At 35.4% G+C, this 17,845-nt stretch overlaps 1 protein-coding gene across 2 annotated transcripts in view; it reads right to left on the reverse strand.

Moving 5' to 3' along the window:
- Nucleotides 1-55: 55 nt before the first annotated feature.
- The window catches only part of LOC109504127 (calcitonin receptor-like), a 149,611-nt gene continuing 131,821 nt past the window's right edge, over nt 56-17,845 (reverse strand). For both annotated transcript variants that reach the window (XM_025297122.1, XM_025297121.1), the window contains exon 5: nt 56-169. In XM_025297122.1, the coding sequence (XP_025152907.1) occupies nt 149-169 (21 nt within the window). In that variant the 3' untranslated portion in view covers nt 56-148. The remainder of the gene's footprint in view (nt 170-17,845) is intronic.

A 17,845-nucleotide genomic window follows, 5' to 3' on the forward strand; every position in this document is an offset into this window, starting at 1 on the left:
CCTTTTTTGATTGTCTTTGCTGATTTCTCGTCAATGGTAGTTAACGATGGCGCACGGGAAATTGAAGGTGATCTTTCACCTTTTATCGCTTTTATTCTTTCAGGTGAAACCTCCCTTCTTTCAGCTAACAAAATACGTCGAATCTGTTTTAAATATATTTTCTTCTCATCTGCAAAGCAAAGTCAGCCAGTTATAGGACGTCGTAACGTTATCCTGTGTATGACAAATGTTCACTAGGTACAAAATGTTTATGGAACTCGGACACGACGGCCTGCCTCAAGGACAGCCGCTCCTGCGATTAGAAACGAATCGGGCAATCGTTTTGGGCTCTCGGCTGGCGGGCAAACAGGAAACACACGGCGAAGACGGATTCAGTAAAATTTCCGTTCATCAAATATTTAAGGCGGTAATGACTCACGACGGAGGGTCCAAAGGACTTGTTTTTATATTTATTACGGCCGGACGACCGGATGTTGATGCTTTTGAGCTTTGGCGCAATGTTAACCCTTCCGCTCCGTAATGCGGTCAGGCAGCGCAGCATTATCTTTGACCGCACACGCACATGCACACACGCACACACACACACACATACACACAAACGTCGCGTTTCTTATTAATAATATGGCAGCACGTAAGCCACAGGTCATGCTTTCACGTTCCACTGCTATTTATGGATAAGGTACCAGCCAGTTGCGCACAACCTTTAGTTGCGCACAAAATATAGATGAACCTTTTACTACCGAACAAGTAAATCCACGCGGCACCGGCGAGTCAACTCGTCTGATAAAACTCGGATTCAGTAATGAATATCGATCTGTGTCGAAAAAGGACGAATTTGTCGGACCAATCGGGTTGACTCTGCGTAGACACGACGCTCTCACGAGTATCGGTCTTCTGTAAATATCTACAGTACCGGCCAAAAATATACTACCTTTAACGATTTGAACCACGAATTTTTCCTTTTAACCGATTTCTATAAAATTTTGTATCCAGGGATTTTCTGAGTTGCTGATTACGAATCCGTTGTCAGATTTTCGAAATTCAAAATGACGAATCCAATATGGCGGACATAAAATTCAAAATTCAACCAATTTCCGTGAAACTAGGTATCTAGCGGTTTTTAATGTCGCCAATTACCAATCCGTTGTCAGATTTTCGAAACTCAAAATGGCGTAAAAATCTAGGTTTTTTAAAATTCTCGCTGTATTAAATCAGCCATCGTGAATTTTGAAAATCTGATGATGGATTCATAATTAGCGACTTAAAAATCCCTCAATATCAATTTTTCTAGAAATTTTTTTTAAGTTTTTTTTAAGTTTTTCATCCGACATATTGGTTTGTTCATCTTGAATTTTGAAAATCTGATAATGAATTCGTAATCAGCGACACAAAAAAATCCTAGATACCTAGTTTCACGGAAATTGGTTGAATTTTTAATTTTATGTCCACCATATTAGATTAGCTATTTTGAATTTCTAAAATCTGACAACGGATTCGTAATCAGCGCCCCAAAAAAATTCCTGCGTATCAATTCCCAGATAAAAATAGTTAATTCTTCGCCTTGCCATACATTTATTTTTAAAAACATTTTGTTGTGTTTACTTATTTACTATTAGCTTACTTATTTACTATTAATAATAAATTTAAAACATTTATAAGTAATCACAATTATTTTACATTAGTTAGGGTCTTAAGAAGCTAAAAAATATAATTGCTAAGAAATCGATCATTAAAACTGCTCATAAAATATAAACAACTGACGAAATATAGGTGGGTCTCTGGATGTCCGCCTGCGTCACAAAGGGTTAAGATATTTGAGCATAACTTGGTTTGAAGTGTATGGATATATATATGATATAGGTCATAACATGTTTTGATAACAGGTGCAGCTTACCGAACAAAGCATATTTTCAATCAAACAACATCTCGTGAAAAATTTGAATCCGGTTTCTTTACCATGAAGGAAGTTATGCTCAAAAATTCTAAAAGTAATATATTTTTGGTTGATACTACAGAGAAATTTATTTCAATTCGGAATTTGTGTATTTTTATATTAATTTACCACAGTCACTGCAGCAGAATTATACGATGGCCGACATCCCGAGTAGAAAAATTAATAGGGTTTTAGTAAGGGCCTGATTATTTTTCTCTAACATTCAGTTCATCAATCATCAATCAGAGCTAGTAGTGATAGAAAGATAAGGACCTTACAAGATATATAACAAATGGTTTAATGGGTTCTTATAAAGCAATATTATGAAGGCCTTCCCTTAGGAAAAATTACTTTAACTTTTCAAATTACTTATAGTTAACTGTAAGTAATTTATAGTTAACTATAAGTAACTTTAGGTAACTATAAGTAACTTTAAATTAATTGGAATATCTTAAGTAATTTTTCCTAAGGGTTATAAGGAAATATTAACAGGGGTTTTATGAGGCAATATTAAGACCTCAACGTACTGAGAGATCATATTAAGATATGGAGTTAAAATCCATTCTAAAGTTTGAGATATTCACTCTTGCAATTGCGACTCGAAATATTTTTTATTATTGCTGGAGTAAAAATATTCGTTCTTTTCATTCCAAGAAATCTAGACTGTAATTTCTTTATTTCTTTATAACCTTGTTCTTTATAACCTATACAACAAGAATTCCTTATTTTGAAAATATAGCATACTTTATATAATAATTCGTATAATTCTGCTACTGGTTTTATTAAAGTTTGCTGCATTTCAAAACGAAGACAATTTTAGAAAAATCCTTAGAAAAGACTAATGAATATGACAACTAATAAAACTAATAAAATTTATTCTTAATTGCGGTATAATTAAAAAAACCTTTAAAAGAATCAGATAGAGCATACCTGCTAAAACAATACTAAACTATGATAATTTTATTACACGCTTCAGATCTTATTAATTTTTTACAAAACTTTAGATATACAAAACTTGACTTTGTATATCTAAAGTATCCTTAAAAGATCCTTCTAAGACCCATATCAGTTGTTCATGTTAAAGCCTTATTTATTAAATCCAAGTCATCCCTTAAAAATTCTTCTAAGGCCCTTCTCAGTTTCTCCTATCAAAGTCTTATTTCACAAAATCTAAGGCATCCTTTAAAAATCCTTGTAAGCCCCTCCTCAGCTTTTCCTATCAAAGCTTTATTTCGCAAAATCTAACCTATCCCTAAAAAATTCTTCTAAGGCTTTTCTCAGCTTTCCCTATCAAAGCCTTATTTGTTAAATTTCAGGTACTCCTAATAAATCCTTCTAAGGTCCTCATCAGTTTACCCTATCAAAATCTTATTTCGTAAAATCTGATCTATCCCTAAGAGATCCATCTTGGGGCCTGACGTAATAATAATGATAGACATTCCTTTTCAGGGTATCCTACTTTCGGCCTTATCGGGGCCTTATGCTTCATGAGGATGGCCCTAAGAACTTTTTGCTCGGGATGATGGTGGAATTTTGTTGCGTGATAGTATAAGCAGACGCGATACGCCGAATTTCGCGGGTAATGAGACGGGAAGACGCCCCAACGTTAATTCTGCGCTCGAAAAGTGGACGCGTCCGTTTATCGACATGCGCGTGATAAACGACTCGCGATAACCGGCAAAAACCACCCCGGAATCGTTCAGTGCCCTCGCAAAGCGGAAGAACATCCAACGCGATATCGTGTGCACCGTATGCGCGGCGCGAGTGCGACAAATTCATGCGTTTAATTCGGCCGCGCGTGTATTCGGGTCAGTGAATATTTCATAATCATGAAAATCAAATACGAGTAATTTCCGTGGCTTTAATAAACGGCTCCCCGCGTCCCTGGTGGCGCTAAATAATTCATGAAGCTCCGGGGCTATAGGCGGTCTCCGGCTTCTATCTTCAGATTGCACGGCACTTGATACGGTAATAAGATAAATACGCGCAAGTCCGGGCCTCTTTCCTTCGATCCCGGTCGGCTAATCGGATAACATAGACCAAAAAGTGATATCGCAGGTGTATGCGGCGACACGATAAATTTTATCAACGCGAACAAACGATAATTGTATCCTGCCACTGCCGCGCTCTCGGCTTATTATGTATCGATGTAGAGATTACGCTATCGCTTGCACGTTACATCATGGTTTTTTTGGCGCTCGCGTGCGCGATCTATTAATACTGCGGGACTGAATAAATTGCTGATGCCATGCATGTTGTATTGTCAAACAGAAATCGAGCCGTCGTACATCGCCGCCGATCGATCGTGTTAAATTTACATCGCGTGACGTCGACACTGATGTTACAACAGTGAACGCATGATCTGTGCCGTTTGATGTCGCCGTTTGGTGTCAATTTACACGGCTCGATACTTTGCACGCGGCGCGGAAATACACCATCGAAAATGCAATCAACAAAATCCACGAATATCCTCTCCGCTCGCGATAAATCTCACCATCGTTCGCACGATTACCAATTCCGGAGATTTCCCACGCTTGACGTTACAATGTCATTCCGGCCACCGTCATTCACATTGAGTTGAGCGCGTATCATCATTTATCATTTCTGCAGAAAGTTTAAATTTGTAAAAATGTTATTTCTTGACGAACGCGCGCCCGACGAGAGGTCTTCTTTTTCTCTCTCGACCCGGCCGAGAACGCTGTGCTCCCCACAATTTTCGCGAGTTTTCCCCCGAGCGACACTCGACGTATATTCTCCCGGGACGTATCGAAATTTGTTATGTACTTTTTCGTCAAATCACCGAGCACCGTCGGAACGATTGCGGTGGATTGCGTGGGTGCAGTGGATTGAAACGAATGCGAAGCGACGTGGTCGAAATGCATCGACGAACTTGGTTATCAATGCGAAGAATGGCGAGAGTTTAATTCAAACACGAACCGCACACGTCACGTGGCGTAGCGTCAGGGTTGAGAAGCAACTCGTTACTTGTAACGAAGTTATATTATAGTTAGAGTTATCTTTTTTTGGTAACTCAACTTCGTTCCGTTTTTCCCGTCTGCAACTGTAATTTAACTCGGTTACATTTGTTTGATAACTAATTTAACTAATTTAATAGTTACTTTATATATTTCTTTAAACTTAAGTTTCTGACAGACCAGCGCGATAACGCGACGTGCGACGCTTGATATCAAATAAACGTACAGTTATTCTAACTGCATTTGGAAAACGCGCTGTTGTGTGTTTAAAATTATTTATACAAGTAGAAATTTGATTGCAAATTTAAAAAACATATGAGTTTATGTCTTTATTTATAAAATATCAATAGATTTTTTAATGAAAACATTTAATTTTTGATGTTAAGATTACTTTTAGTATTTTTAGTGTCTATTATTCTCATCAAATTCATTCACTTTCTTATAATTGTTATTAATAGTCTTAAAGGATAAATATGAATTGCTTATTTAAATTAATGAATCTAATTTGTAAAAATTATATACAATATGAGGAATATAATAATCAACAAACTACTTTTATATATAATTGAAAGAACTTACACAATTACAAAATCTAAAATAATAGCACAATTATTGTAAAAAAGTAACTGAAAAGTAACGACTCGTTACTTTCTAAACAACTATAACTGTCACATCTTATTTTTGAAGATAACTTGTAACTATAATTAGTTACTTTTTCAGTGAAAAAAACTGTAACAGTAACTAGATACTTTTACAAACTAAATAACTTTCCCAACCCTACGTAGCGCATACAGCACTTAAATGTAAATCGCATTGATCGCGGCGATATTGATAGACGAGGAGAGTCACCACGCGAAAAGACTATTTTCCGCGAGAGAAAGAAATTATTTAAAGTAAATTCAAGGAGTTAACTGTAGCGTTTTGGCGTTTAGCGCAAACAAAATCTAAAATTGAGATTCTCGCTAAAAATAGAACTAAAGGACCGCAAGCTCGACTCCTGGCTGAGAGACAGCATTTTTCGCAAACGTGTCGGATCTATTGGCTTGAATGACAAATAATATCGTTTTTAGGTCAAAGTGGACCTTAACGAAAGTCCGTCGTTCATTGAAAGACTCCAAATTCTTTTTGCGCGGTTCCTCGCATGATAAGTTTTGACTCTCGATTTCTATTAGCAATACCGACGTCTATTAAATCAAAAGATCGCCCACAACCGAGGCTCATCGCCATAGATTGAAATTTCCGTCCCTAAATTTCTTAGACCAACGTCATTTCCCAAAATTTTGGGTGTGTACTGTTACAAGGTGCAAATACTGTTTTTGTCATCGCATATTACCTTCTCTAAATTCATGTAACGTCGTGAATGGTCGTTACTTGCGTAAATTTCTTCGAAACACTCGTTTTGATTAACATAATCAAATTCCGCAAAAATGTGTAGCAATAAAAGTTTAGCGCAAACGACGAATCAATACTCAAGCAGACCTCTATATTGTATACGCAGCATGAAAATAAAATAGATAATAAACATACAATAGATAAATAGATGATAAAAAATAAATTAAAACAGAAACTCGGTTTGCTTCCCTTGTGGAACACAAGCGCTTCGTGATATTCTGAGAAGAGGATGATAAATTCCTCTTTTGAACACATGATAATGACTTTTCAAAAATTTGTGACAAATATGTTTTAAGATTCTATTATCAAGAGAAATATATTCATTGCCGGAGATAACTATTATTTCAGAAAAAGAAAAATAAACAAAGCACCCAAAGAAAAGTAATTTCAGAAGCGAAATCATTTAAATTTTAAAGAATTTTATTCTTATATATAGCCTCAAGAAGATTCCTTTAAAATTAAGAGAAAAATATTATAAACACAATAATGCTTAACGTTAGAGGGATTATATGTTATATGTATAATGCAAATCTTATTGATTTTAATATAAATTTCCTCTTATACACAGATTATTTAATTTGTTTTAAGAAGATTATTATTTTAAGAGGATTATTTTAAGAGGATTATTTTAAGAGGATTATATATTTAAGAGGATTATTTATTCTTACTGCACTTTATTCTTACTGGTTGTACTAGTTAATTTAAAATAAATATTATAATATACAGCAAAAAATAATATATATATATACAGTGACGTGCAAAAGTTTCGAGCCATAGTGTCTTTTTAAGATACATGACAATATATTGATTTGCTCTAAAAATTAATTATATAAAATAGTTGACATAACATTTTTATAAATAATAGTACAGTTACAAAATTCTGAAATTACATAGTTTCTAATTATTTAGTCATATCAAGAGGCACACCGTGCCTATTATACGCGAAACTGCAAGTTGAAACGAGGTGAGATATTCATATCTCAGCAATGGCTGAACTGATCGACGTTTTTTTAGTCCCAATCGATTCAGCCTTAAAAAATAGGAAGAAAAGTATCCTAGTATTTTTTGTGTACGTTGTCTCCAAGTATATATATTTTAAGACAAAGTCTAAATTACGATTCAGTAAGAAAGTAATAAGAAAGAAACGCTAGACCGCCGAGGAGAGGGAATTTGTGCATTTCGTTTTTCCGACACCAAAGGCGTTACGAGCGCGCTGAAGAAGCAAAGAGCAGCGAGTGCGAGTGAGCAAGCGATAGAGAGTAAGAGAGAGAAGAATATTGCTAGAATACAGGAGGTGAAAATGTGTGACAGAGAGAAAGAGAGCGAAAGCGAGAGAGAGAGAGAGAGAGAGAGAGAGAGAGAGAGAGAGAGAGAGAGAGAGAGAGAGAGAGAGAGAGTGAGAGAGAGAAAGGGAGGGTGGGAACAGGCGAGAAAGAGAACGGGCGAGAGGGGTGAAAGAGAGAGGCATAAAAAGATAAGGTGTTGGTATGTATTGGTATGTTATGACGCACATCATTTGATTGCCGATCAGCTGATGCTGAGCAGACGATGTGATGGGCTATGCCATCGAAAAATCAATAGCGGTGTTTATTGACTCGTCGTCCAGGGTGATCGCCCTTCAATTATAAGGACAGCTTCATACAATTTATAAGTGGTGCAGGTATTACGCGATTTAGCTGGATAATTAACAAGTAAGTATAAATTAATAATATTTATATATTAATGATGTATGTACATGACGTATATATAAAATAATAATGTAACATAGTATAAGACAATATAATATAATGTATATTATAATTTAAACAAAAAGGTAAAAAAAGGCGCCAAGTACAAGCGCAACACGTATTGTGCTATTTTTAGAAATTTCAAATTCAAATTTTTTTTTAAAGGTATATATATGTACATAACAAGTTTTTACAAATAAAACTGAAAGATAATACATAAGATTTTACAAGTAAGACTTATATAAAACTTACCTTTTTAAACAAAAAGGTAAAAAAAGGCGCCAAGTACAAGCGCAATACGTATTGTGTATTTTTAGAAGTCAAACTCAAATTATTCTTTTTATTGTATATATGTATACATAAGTTTTTATTGTATATATGTATACATAAGTTTTTACAAGTAAAACTTATAACTATAATAAAACTCTGCAACACTTTTCTACTGTACAAAAGAAGTGATATATTAGAACAGTAGCGCCAACTGAGAAACCTAACGTATATATATGATTATTGTATACTTAACTTAATATGTTTAGAAATCTCAAATTCAAATTATTTTTTTTTTTAAGATATATATTATGTACATAACATAAGTTTTTATAATATATGTACATAAACTTTTAAAAGTAAAAATTATATCGTGTTATAAAAATTTAACACGTTTGTTAATAGTGTCCAATATTAAAAAAAAAATATCTTTTTAAAGGTTATGTTATTCAAAATATTCAAGAAAACCTAGCTATAAAAATGTCCATAACTTAAATTTTTACAAGTAAAATTTATCATTATTTATTAGAACATTGAGTCATATGGTTATTTTACTTGTTATTGTAACAAATTAATTATTATAACAATGCAGTAAAAAATATTTGATATAAAAAATCTTAGCGCGGCTGCACCAAAAACTACATCGAACTAAAACTTGTTTAATACATATATGACAGCATTTTTATTATAATAAAATGTACTTGTAAACTCTCTCTATACATATACGCTATAATGTTTTATTTAAGTTTATATAGTATTATAATAAATTATAAACCTTCATTCATAGAATATATCAGAGCTCGGCAAAATGTGCACGCGACGACCGATTTTCGACTATCTCCGCCCATCGCTATTCCCTTTACCTCGCCGCTCCGCGCGCTGCCTACAAGCCGCTCGAGCCTCAGGAGCGTGTTTCCAATTGTTTTCACATTACCCATAAGGTACTATTGTTGACGCGTTTTTTTTTTAGTGGTATCCCCAGTAAGCCTCTTCATTTTTTAAAAATGAAGTTTATAAAAAATGAGAAGTGTTCTTCTTTAAGCGACGATTCCTTACCACGTCTTATACCGCGGCTTGCTACATGCAATATCCAAATTGATGTTTTCACTCTTACCAATAAAAGACGCCGAAAATCGAATTGAATATTCTTCATTTAACATATTTTATTTCGCTTCTGTTCAATTAGTTACGGATTGTTACAGTCATCAGTGGATTAGGCTTACTGGGGATACCACTTAAAAAAAAACGCGTTAACAATAGTACTTCATGGGTGACGTAGAAAACTATTGGAAACACGCTCCTGAGACTCGAGCGGCAGCTCGTATAGGCAGCGCGCGGAGCGGCAAGGTAAAGGGAACAAAGGTGGGCGGAGTCGAAAATCGGCCGTCGCGTGCACATTTTGCCGAGCTCTGGAATATATTATAATAAAAATGCTGTCATATATGTATTAAACAAGTTTTAGTTCGATATAGATTTTGGTGCAGCCGCGCCAAGATTTTTGTATTAAATATTTTTTATTGCATTGTTATAATAATTAATTTGTTACAATAACAAGTAAAATAACCATATGACTCAATGTTCTAATAAATAATGATAAATTTTACTTGTAAAAATTTAAGTTATGGACATTTTTATAGCTAGGTTTTCTTGAATATTTTGAATAACATAACTTTTAAAAAGATATTTTTTTAAATATTGGACACTATTAACAAACGTGTTAAATTTTTATAACACGATATAATTTTTACTTTTAAAAGTTTATGTACATATATATCTTAGAAAAAATATAATTTGATAAGTTTTACTCATAAAAACTTATGTTATGTACATAATATTTAAAAAGATATTTTTTTTAAATATTGGACACTATTAACAAACGTGTTAAATTTTTATAACACGATATAATTTTTATTTTTAAAAGTTTATGTACATATATTATAAAAACTTATGTTATGTACATAATATATATCTTAAAAAAGAAAATAATTTGAATTTGAGATTTCTAAAAATATTAAATTAAGTATACAATAATCATATATATATATTGGGTTGGCAAGAAAGTAATTTCGGTTTTTTAGTGTGAAATAAAACTCAATATTTTCTATACAAAAAATGAACTTTAATCGGTCCAATATTTTCCATCCTGTTCGATGACCTTTTTCCATCTTTCTGGTAGCTTCATGATTCCACGCTCATAGAATAGCTCATAGATAGCTGGTCTTTATCAGCAAAAAGCTCAACCAAGTGCGATTTGAGATCATCGTTTTTGTTGAAATTTTTACCGTTTAAAAAGTTTTGTAAACTTCAAAATAAATGATAATCCGATGGTGCAAGGTCGGGGCTATATGGAGGATGCGACATCACTTCCCAACCAAGCTCCAATAATTTCGTACGTATTGCTAAAGATGTATAGGGCTTCGCATTGTCGTGGTGGAACACGATTCCTTTATGATTTGCCAATTCTGGCCTTTTCTCTTTTATTGCTTCCTCCAATTTTATAAGTTGTTGGCAGTAAACATCTGAGTTGATCGTTTGATTGCTTGGAAGCATCTCAAAATACACAATACCTTTGTAATCCCACCAAATTGACAGCATGATCTTTTTTTAATGCAATTCAGCTTTCGATACGGTTTGTGCCGGTTCATTATGCTTGGACCATGATCTTTTTCGATTAATGTTGTTGTAGACGATCCATTTTTCATCACCAGTGATAATTAGCTTCAAAAAAGGATCGATTGCATTACGTTTGAAATGCGTATCGCAAATATTGATCCGTTGTGTTAAGTGAATTTCTTTCAATTCGTGCGGAACCCAAATATCCAGCTTTTTAGCGAGTCCAAGATGTCTTATGTGATTTTCAATTGTTCTGTGTGACACATTTAACCTTTTTGCAATCTCTCGCACAATTATATGACGATTTGATTCAATTATGGCTTTCATTTTGTCTTCATCAACTTCAGAAGGTCGGCTAGAACGTTGGTCATCTTTAAATGAAAAATCTCCAGAACGAAATTTTTTAAACCAATTCTGACACGTGCATTCTGTTATGCAACCAACACCATAAACTTCACATATCTCTTTGTGAGCCTCAGCCGCTTTCTTGCCTTTACGAAAATAAAAAAGTAAAATATGTCGAAAATGATCATTTTTGCACTCCATGTTAAAATTGACCGTAAATCAACAGTGGTAAACAAATTTACACGGAATTTGTTTCTATAGTAACCTAAGAGTGTCAACTACCAAATCTGAAAAGAAAAAAAATTATAACATTGACAGAAGAATAACGACACAAACGCTATCTATTGGCGCGAACCGAAATTACTTTCTTGCCAACCCAATATGTTAGGTTTCTCAGTTGGCGTTACTGTTCTAATATATCACTTCTTTTGTACAGTAGAAAAGTGTTGCAGAGTTTTATTATAGTTATAAGTTTTACTCGTAAAGACTTATGTACACATATATAACATATATAACATGTTACATTAAAAAAAAGAATTTGAGTTTGATACTTCTAAAAATAACACAATACGTGTTGCGCTTATACTTGGTGACTTTTTTTACCTTTTTGTTTAAAAAGGTAAGTTTTATATAAGTTTTACTTGTAAAATCTTCTGTATTATAATATTTACACGTGTCCAAAAGTATGGAGCCGTATTCTTATTGTGACTTTATGAGCCCGGTTTGTTTACGTTTCTTATGAAACTCCTTCGTAAACATTTATTTTAACTAAGGTTCAGTCTATTGTTTACCGCAATGTCGAAACATACTAGGTGCGCAACTAAGTTTCTAGGTTTCACACATAGATGGCGCTAACGACATATGTAGTCGACATACATGTCTGAAAGTTGTGTTTTTTGTTATAGCTTGGACATCTGTTAACAATAACCAGTTGTAATACCAACACATATCGCAACGCAAAAATATTTTTTCTAACAACGAAGATGTCGAGTTTTATGCCAAATAAACAGCATTTGCGGGAAGCTTTGCTTTTCTGCTTTAACTTGAAAAAAAGTACAGCTGAAGCACGTCGTTTGTTTGAGGAGGCCTACGGCGAACATGCTCCATCGAAAACTACCTGTGAAGATTGGTTTAAACGCTTCAGAAGTGGCGATTTCGACACTGAGGACAAGGAGCGCTCCGGAAGACCAAAAACAATTGAAGACGCCGATCTGCAAGCGTTATTGGATGATACGCAAACACAAGATCAACTTGCGGAGGCATTAAACATGACTCGCCAAGGTATTTCCAAACGTTTACATGCCATGGGAAAAATTCAAAAGGAAGAAAAATGGGTGCCACATGAGTTGACTGAAAGACAGATGGAAAATCGAAGAGCCACTTCCGAAATTTTGCTTTTACGACATGAAAGAAAGAATTTCCTGCATCGAATTGTTACTGGCGGTGAGAAATGGATATATTTCGAGAATCCCAAACGTAAAAAATCGTGGCTTTCACCTGGCGAAGCATCAACATCGACGGTACGGCCAAATCGCTTCGGAAAGAAGACAATGCTCTGCGTTTGGAGGGACCAGAAAGGAATCGTGTACTATGAGCTGCTGAAACCGGGTGAAACTGTCAATGAGCATCGCTTTCGACAATAACTGATCAATTTGAACCATGCATTGCTCGAAAAACGGCCAGAATGGGACACGAGACACGAATAAGTGATATTGCAGCACCACAACACTCCGTGCCATCGCACTTCCATCGTCCAAGACACCATCAAAACGCTGAAATGGGATCTGCTACCGCACCCGCCGTATTCGCCAGACCTGGCCCCTTCCGATTATCACTTGTTCTGGTCGATGACGCATGGTTTGGCTGGGTAACACTTGGTCAATTTCGAAGAAGTGCAAAATTGGTTGAATGAATGGTTTCGGTCCAAAGACGCGTTGTTTTATCGTCGCGGTACTCATGTATTGCCAGAGATATGGCAAAAATGTGTAGCTAGCGAGGGATGATACTTTGAATAAACCATTTTTTGTATTTCTCTTGAAATTTTCCATTTTTCATTGGTCAAAAAAACCCGGAAACTTAGTTGCGCACCTAGTATAAGCTTTCAGTTACGCGAAGCCGTGATTAATTTTTCTCAACAAGGAAAGGTTTCTCACAAAATTGCTAATTGCTTATTAATTGATAAAAGTACTGTAAATAGGATTATTGCTAAATATAAATTGAAACTCGAAACGAACTCTTTAGCTGATAAACCACAAAACGGTAGACTTTGCAAAACTACAAAGCGCGTCGATAAAATGATTAAAAGAAAGTAGATAGCAGATGCTAGAAAAACTACCATAGATACTTCTCGAGAACTACGAGAAGAAAATCTTGCTGATATTAGTTGAAGTACAATATCTCGATGTCTAAAGGAAGTAGGATTTTTAGGACGTGCTAGTGTAAAAAAAAAACCATTAATTAGTGCAAACAATAAGAAAGTTCGATTAGATTTTGCAAAGAAATTTGAACATTGGACTGAAGTTGATTAACGAAAAGTACTTTTCTCTGACGAGTCAAAGTTTCAGTTATTCTGAAGTGACGGTAAAAAGTATATACGACGTCCAATAGGCACAAGATATAACTCAAGATACTAAATTTCTACCGTAAACATGGTGGAGGTAACGTGATGGTTTGGGGATCATTTCCTTATAATGGAGTTGGTCCATTGGTCCATGTGAGATCACGGGTACTATGGACGCTATAATCTATCGAGATATATTGACACAGCATATGCTACCATATGCAATTTGAAACATGCCACGTAATTGGATTTTCCAACAAGATAACGATCCCAAACATTTATCAAAACTAATAAAAGAATTTTTCATCATGAAAAAAATGCGAGTTCTTGACTGGCCCTCGCAATAGCCGGACTTGAATCCTATTGAGCATTTGTGGCAAGAACTCACACTACGTATAGGAAATAAGAAATACTCCAATAAAGCTGAATTGTGACAAGATTTACAAACTCAATGGCAAAATTTACCTCAAGATCGCATTTCTAATTTAATAGCATCAATGCCTTCTTAAAAATCGCGTTTACATTGCGAATACATTCTTTAATCGTTTTATCGAAGGAAGAATTCTTTTTCTGCAAAAGGCTTCGTTTAGAGTATGAGACTATGAGAAAAATCATTTTACAAATAGAATACTTTCTTTTGGGTAAGTATATCGTTTCTCGTGGTCATTTCAACGGTAAAAGGATATTCTTGTCTGCATATTCTTGTATTAAAAATAGAAAGAGGTAAGACAAAAAACGACATTATATTCATGACTCTGTCTCAATCCGTAATGTATTATCATGAATATGTGCAAATAGAATAATTTATTCAATTTCGTGTAACGCGGCGAGTACAGGAGGAGCATGCGTAAATTTCGTATTGCGCCGCACATATCGACAACAATGTATATCGATCGTTCGTTCGTTCGCGCATACGCACATGCGCCTCCCAAGCGTTAACATGCCGAGCAAACAAATGAATAGCTTTCGGTCGCGGTATACAGGGTGATTCGAAACAATCAGATGTCCTTAGTATGCCATATTCTTGAGCAATTCTAAGACTATTTTTTCTCTTGCAAAATGTTATGCGATGCTTAATTACTGAGTTATTAAGATAAATAGCTTGTCTTTGTTAAATTTTGTTAAAATTTTGAAGTTCTAAAAATAATATGGATGAACGTTATTGCATGCGTCGATTAGCACATCGCACCAACGCGGCGTGCGCCCCAACGGTCAATTGTTCCGTCCCTGCCTGCCTTCTGTGCTCGGCTCGTAATAGACGAAATATTTCTCTTAATAACTCAGTAACTAAACATCGAATAAGATTTTGCAAGAGGAAAAGTAGTCTTACAATAGAATTTGCTCAAGAATACGGCATATTAAGAATAACTGATTGTTTCGAATCACCCTGTATGTATATATAACTGCTGTGTATGACGCAAAAGACGAATTCCTCTCTATTTTTATTTCACTTTTCGATCGAAACGCTAAACCGTCCATGCATGGTGAAACTCGCGCGTTATTTCACGTTATCGCGTTTCACGTATTCTCATTAGATTCTCTATTACGCCCGAAGTATGAGCGCTAAGGTCAGCTGCACCTGACTAAGGGGATCATTGTAACTATCCTCGCGCTCTCGAAAAGTAGCATGTGCGGACGGACTTCCGACCGCCTCCTCTCCTCTTATCTCGCCGAGCTTTTGTCGCCGATAGCCAATTTTAACGACGCGATCCCTCGACTGAGCCAAGCTGAGCCCAACCGACGGGCTGACTGAAAACTCCCGAAGTTTAAATCTGCAGGATTCTCAGAAATTTCAGTCCCGCGAGGAGACAACGAGATTTTATATTTATCATTTAAGTAAAAAGTGAACTACACAGTAGACAAAGTCACGGACCCCTGCGAGTTTCGCCTGCCTCCTGAGCGTGAGGTCGTTTAATGTCAAAAATTGCTAGGATTTCCAGCGAAATACAATTTCGCTGGTCGTGCGCGACGTTTCGTCGTGAATCTCGCGTGACGAAGTGTTCGCCCCGCGCTGTTTCTTTGAGCTCCTTTCTCAGCTCTTCAATAGGAAGAACGATAAATCTTTTATTCAATCATCGATGAAAAGGGAAAACTTTCTTGAAATTTCAACCGCGCGTCTCAACCGAGGCACACATAGAGTTTCCAATCCCGGATACAATTAAGGATCCCGGGATTTCGGGATTTTTTGGATTCCATCCCGGAATCCCGGGACTAGTCCCGGGATTATATATATGTAAAGAAAGAAACAAGGAATATTTACAAATAATAGAATTATTTTATTTATAGAACGTTCATAGACTTTAATGAACATTATGACAAACAAAAAATAAGGTTTCAGTAAAAATGAAAGCAACTTACATTAATGATTGCACAAAAACTGTTACAATTAAAAATTAAAGTGTTTGTAATAAAAATAAAAATAATTATTTCTTCTTTTTCACATTGAAAAAGCGACTTTAAAAATAATAAAACATAAATTTTGTTAAAAAATATCTGATCGAGAGTCCCGGATTCAAGTCTGTGTTGCGCCAGTTTATCCATGAAATTTAAAATAGAAAACTTCCTTAATATTTAAAACAAATAAAAATAATACATGGAATTAAATTTAAAATATAAATACACACTTCTCTAGCAAATGCTCTAAAACATCAGTAATAAGTAATAATTATTAAAGTAAAATTTTTGTAAATGTAAGTATTATATAGACACTAAGCATTAAATTTGGAAATCCCGAAATCCCGGGATTTGTGATGTTGAATCCCGAGTATTTTCGGGAACAAAAATTTGGCCGGGATCCCGGGATCCCGGGATCCAGGATCCCGGGATTGGAAACTCTAGGCACACATTTCCGAGATTGAAACTCGAGCATGATTGTAACGCAACGTTTAGAATCATGAACATTTCACGCTCGCCGTGTGTTTCCGACTGCCTCGTCGTCGTTTTCCGCAACGGATCTCACTGCTGCTTTCACGATAATTGATAAATAAATAAGAAGAAGGACGCTAATTGCCGATGCATTTTGTGTATTTGCTTATCTTCGGAATTGAACTGCGCGCTCATGTTAATTGTGAGGATCACTGCTAAACGCTCCGCGCTTTTTAAATATTGATTACTTATTTATTTGCGAAAATTGATTTCCTTCCTTTTATCTCTTCTCTCCCTCTTACTTTTTCTGGACAATATTTATATCGACGAGATTCAAATGTTACAAGACTGTTAGGAGATGCAGTGGATCATATATAAACGTTCATTGTGTCTCAATCAATTCAACGGCTTTTATTCTAGATATACGTGCACACACACACACATACACACACACACACACACACACATACACACACACACACACACACATTGTGATATACCATATGAGCACAAAGAGCCAGCTTCATTTAAAAATGCAACGTACACGCCGCGAATTCAGCTCACGTTAGACAAGTGTGAATTAAAAACTCCTCCTCGTGTGGAACATGTTTGTCTAGAAAAAGAGTGTGAGAGAGAGAGAGAGAGAGAGAGAGAGAGAGGAGGGTAGAGAGAGAGACGTTATCCTGTAATTTGCAGAAACAGATAAAGGGACACGTTACACGTACGAGGATAACCGTATTTGCCGCGGTTTAACAGAGTCTTATTTAACAGAGTTTAAGGGGGGAATTACATGCGGAGCAGACCGTTTTCAAAGCTATTGTTACGAATTTTTTTAACGAATTTTGTTTACAAATTTTTTTAACAGAAACGGTAGGTTGAATGAGGACTTGAAATTTTCGCAATGTATTCATTAATGTTCAAAATATAAAATAAAGAACAATGGGTAAAAAGGGCCAATTTTGGCCCATCGCGGGGAACGGACAAAACTTCATTTCCAAAGGATTTTGACCCGCTGAACACGATGCCGTCGTTAGTTTTCGGTTAAAACCCGGGGAACATATTCTAATCCGAGGATTTATCATCCAATAATCGAAAGGCCCGGGAAGCCTTTGCGTAAATTTTGTAGCTATTGCAAACTCGTGTTTCAGCTGAATTAGCTGAAAATAGT

Source organism: Harpegnathos saltator, unplaced genomic scaffold, assembly GCF_003227715.2.
Source record: "Harpegnathos saltator strain DR-91 unplaced genomic scaffold, Hsal_v8.6 scaffold17, whole genome shotgun sequence".
Classification (NCBI taxonomy): Eukaryota; Metazoa; Arthropoda; class Insecta; order Hymenoptera; family Formicidae; genus Harpegnathos; species Harpegnathos saltator.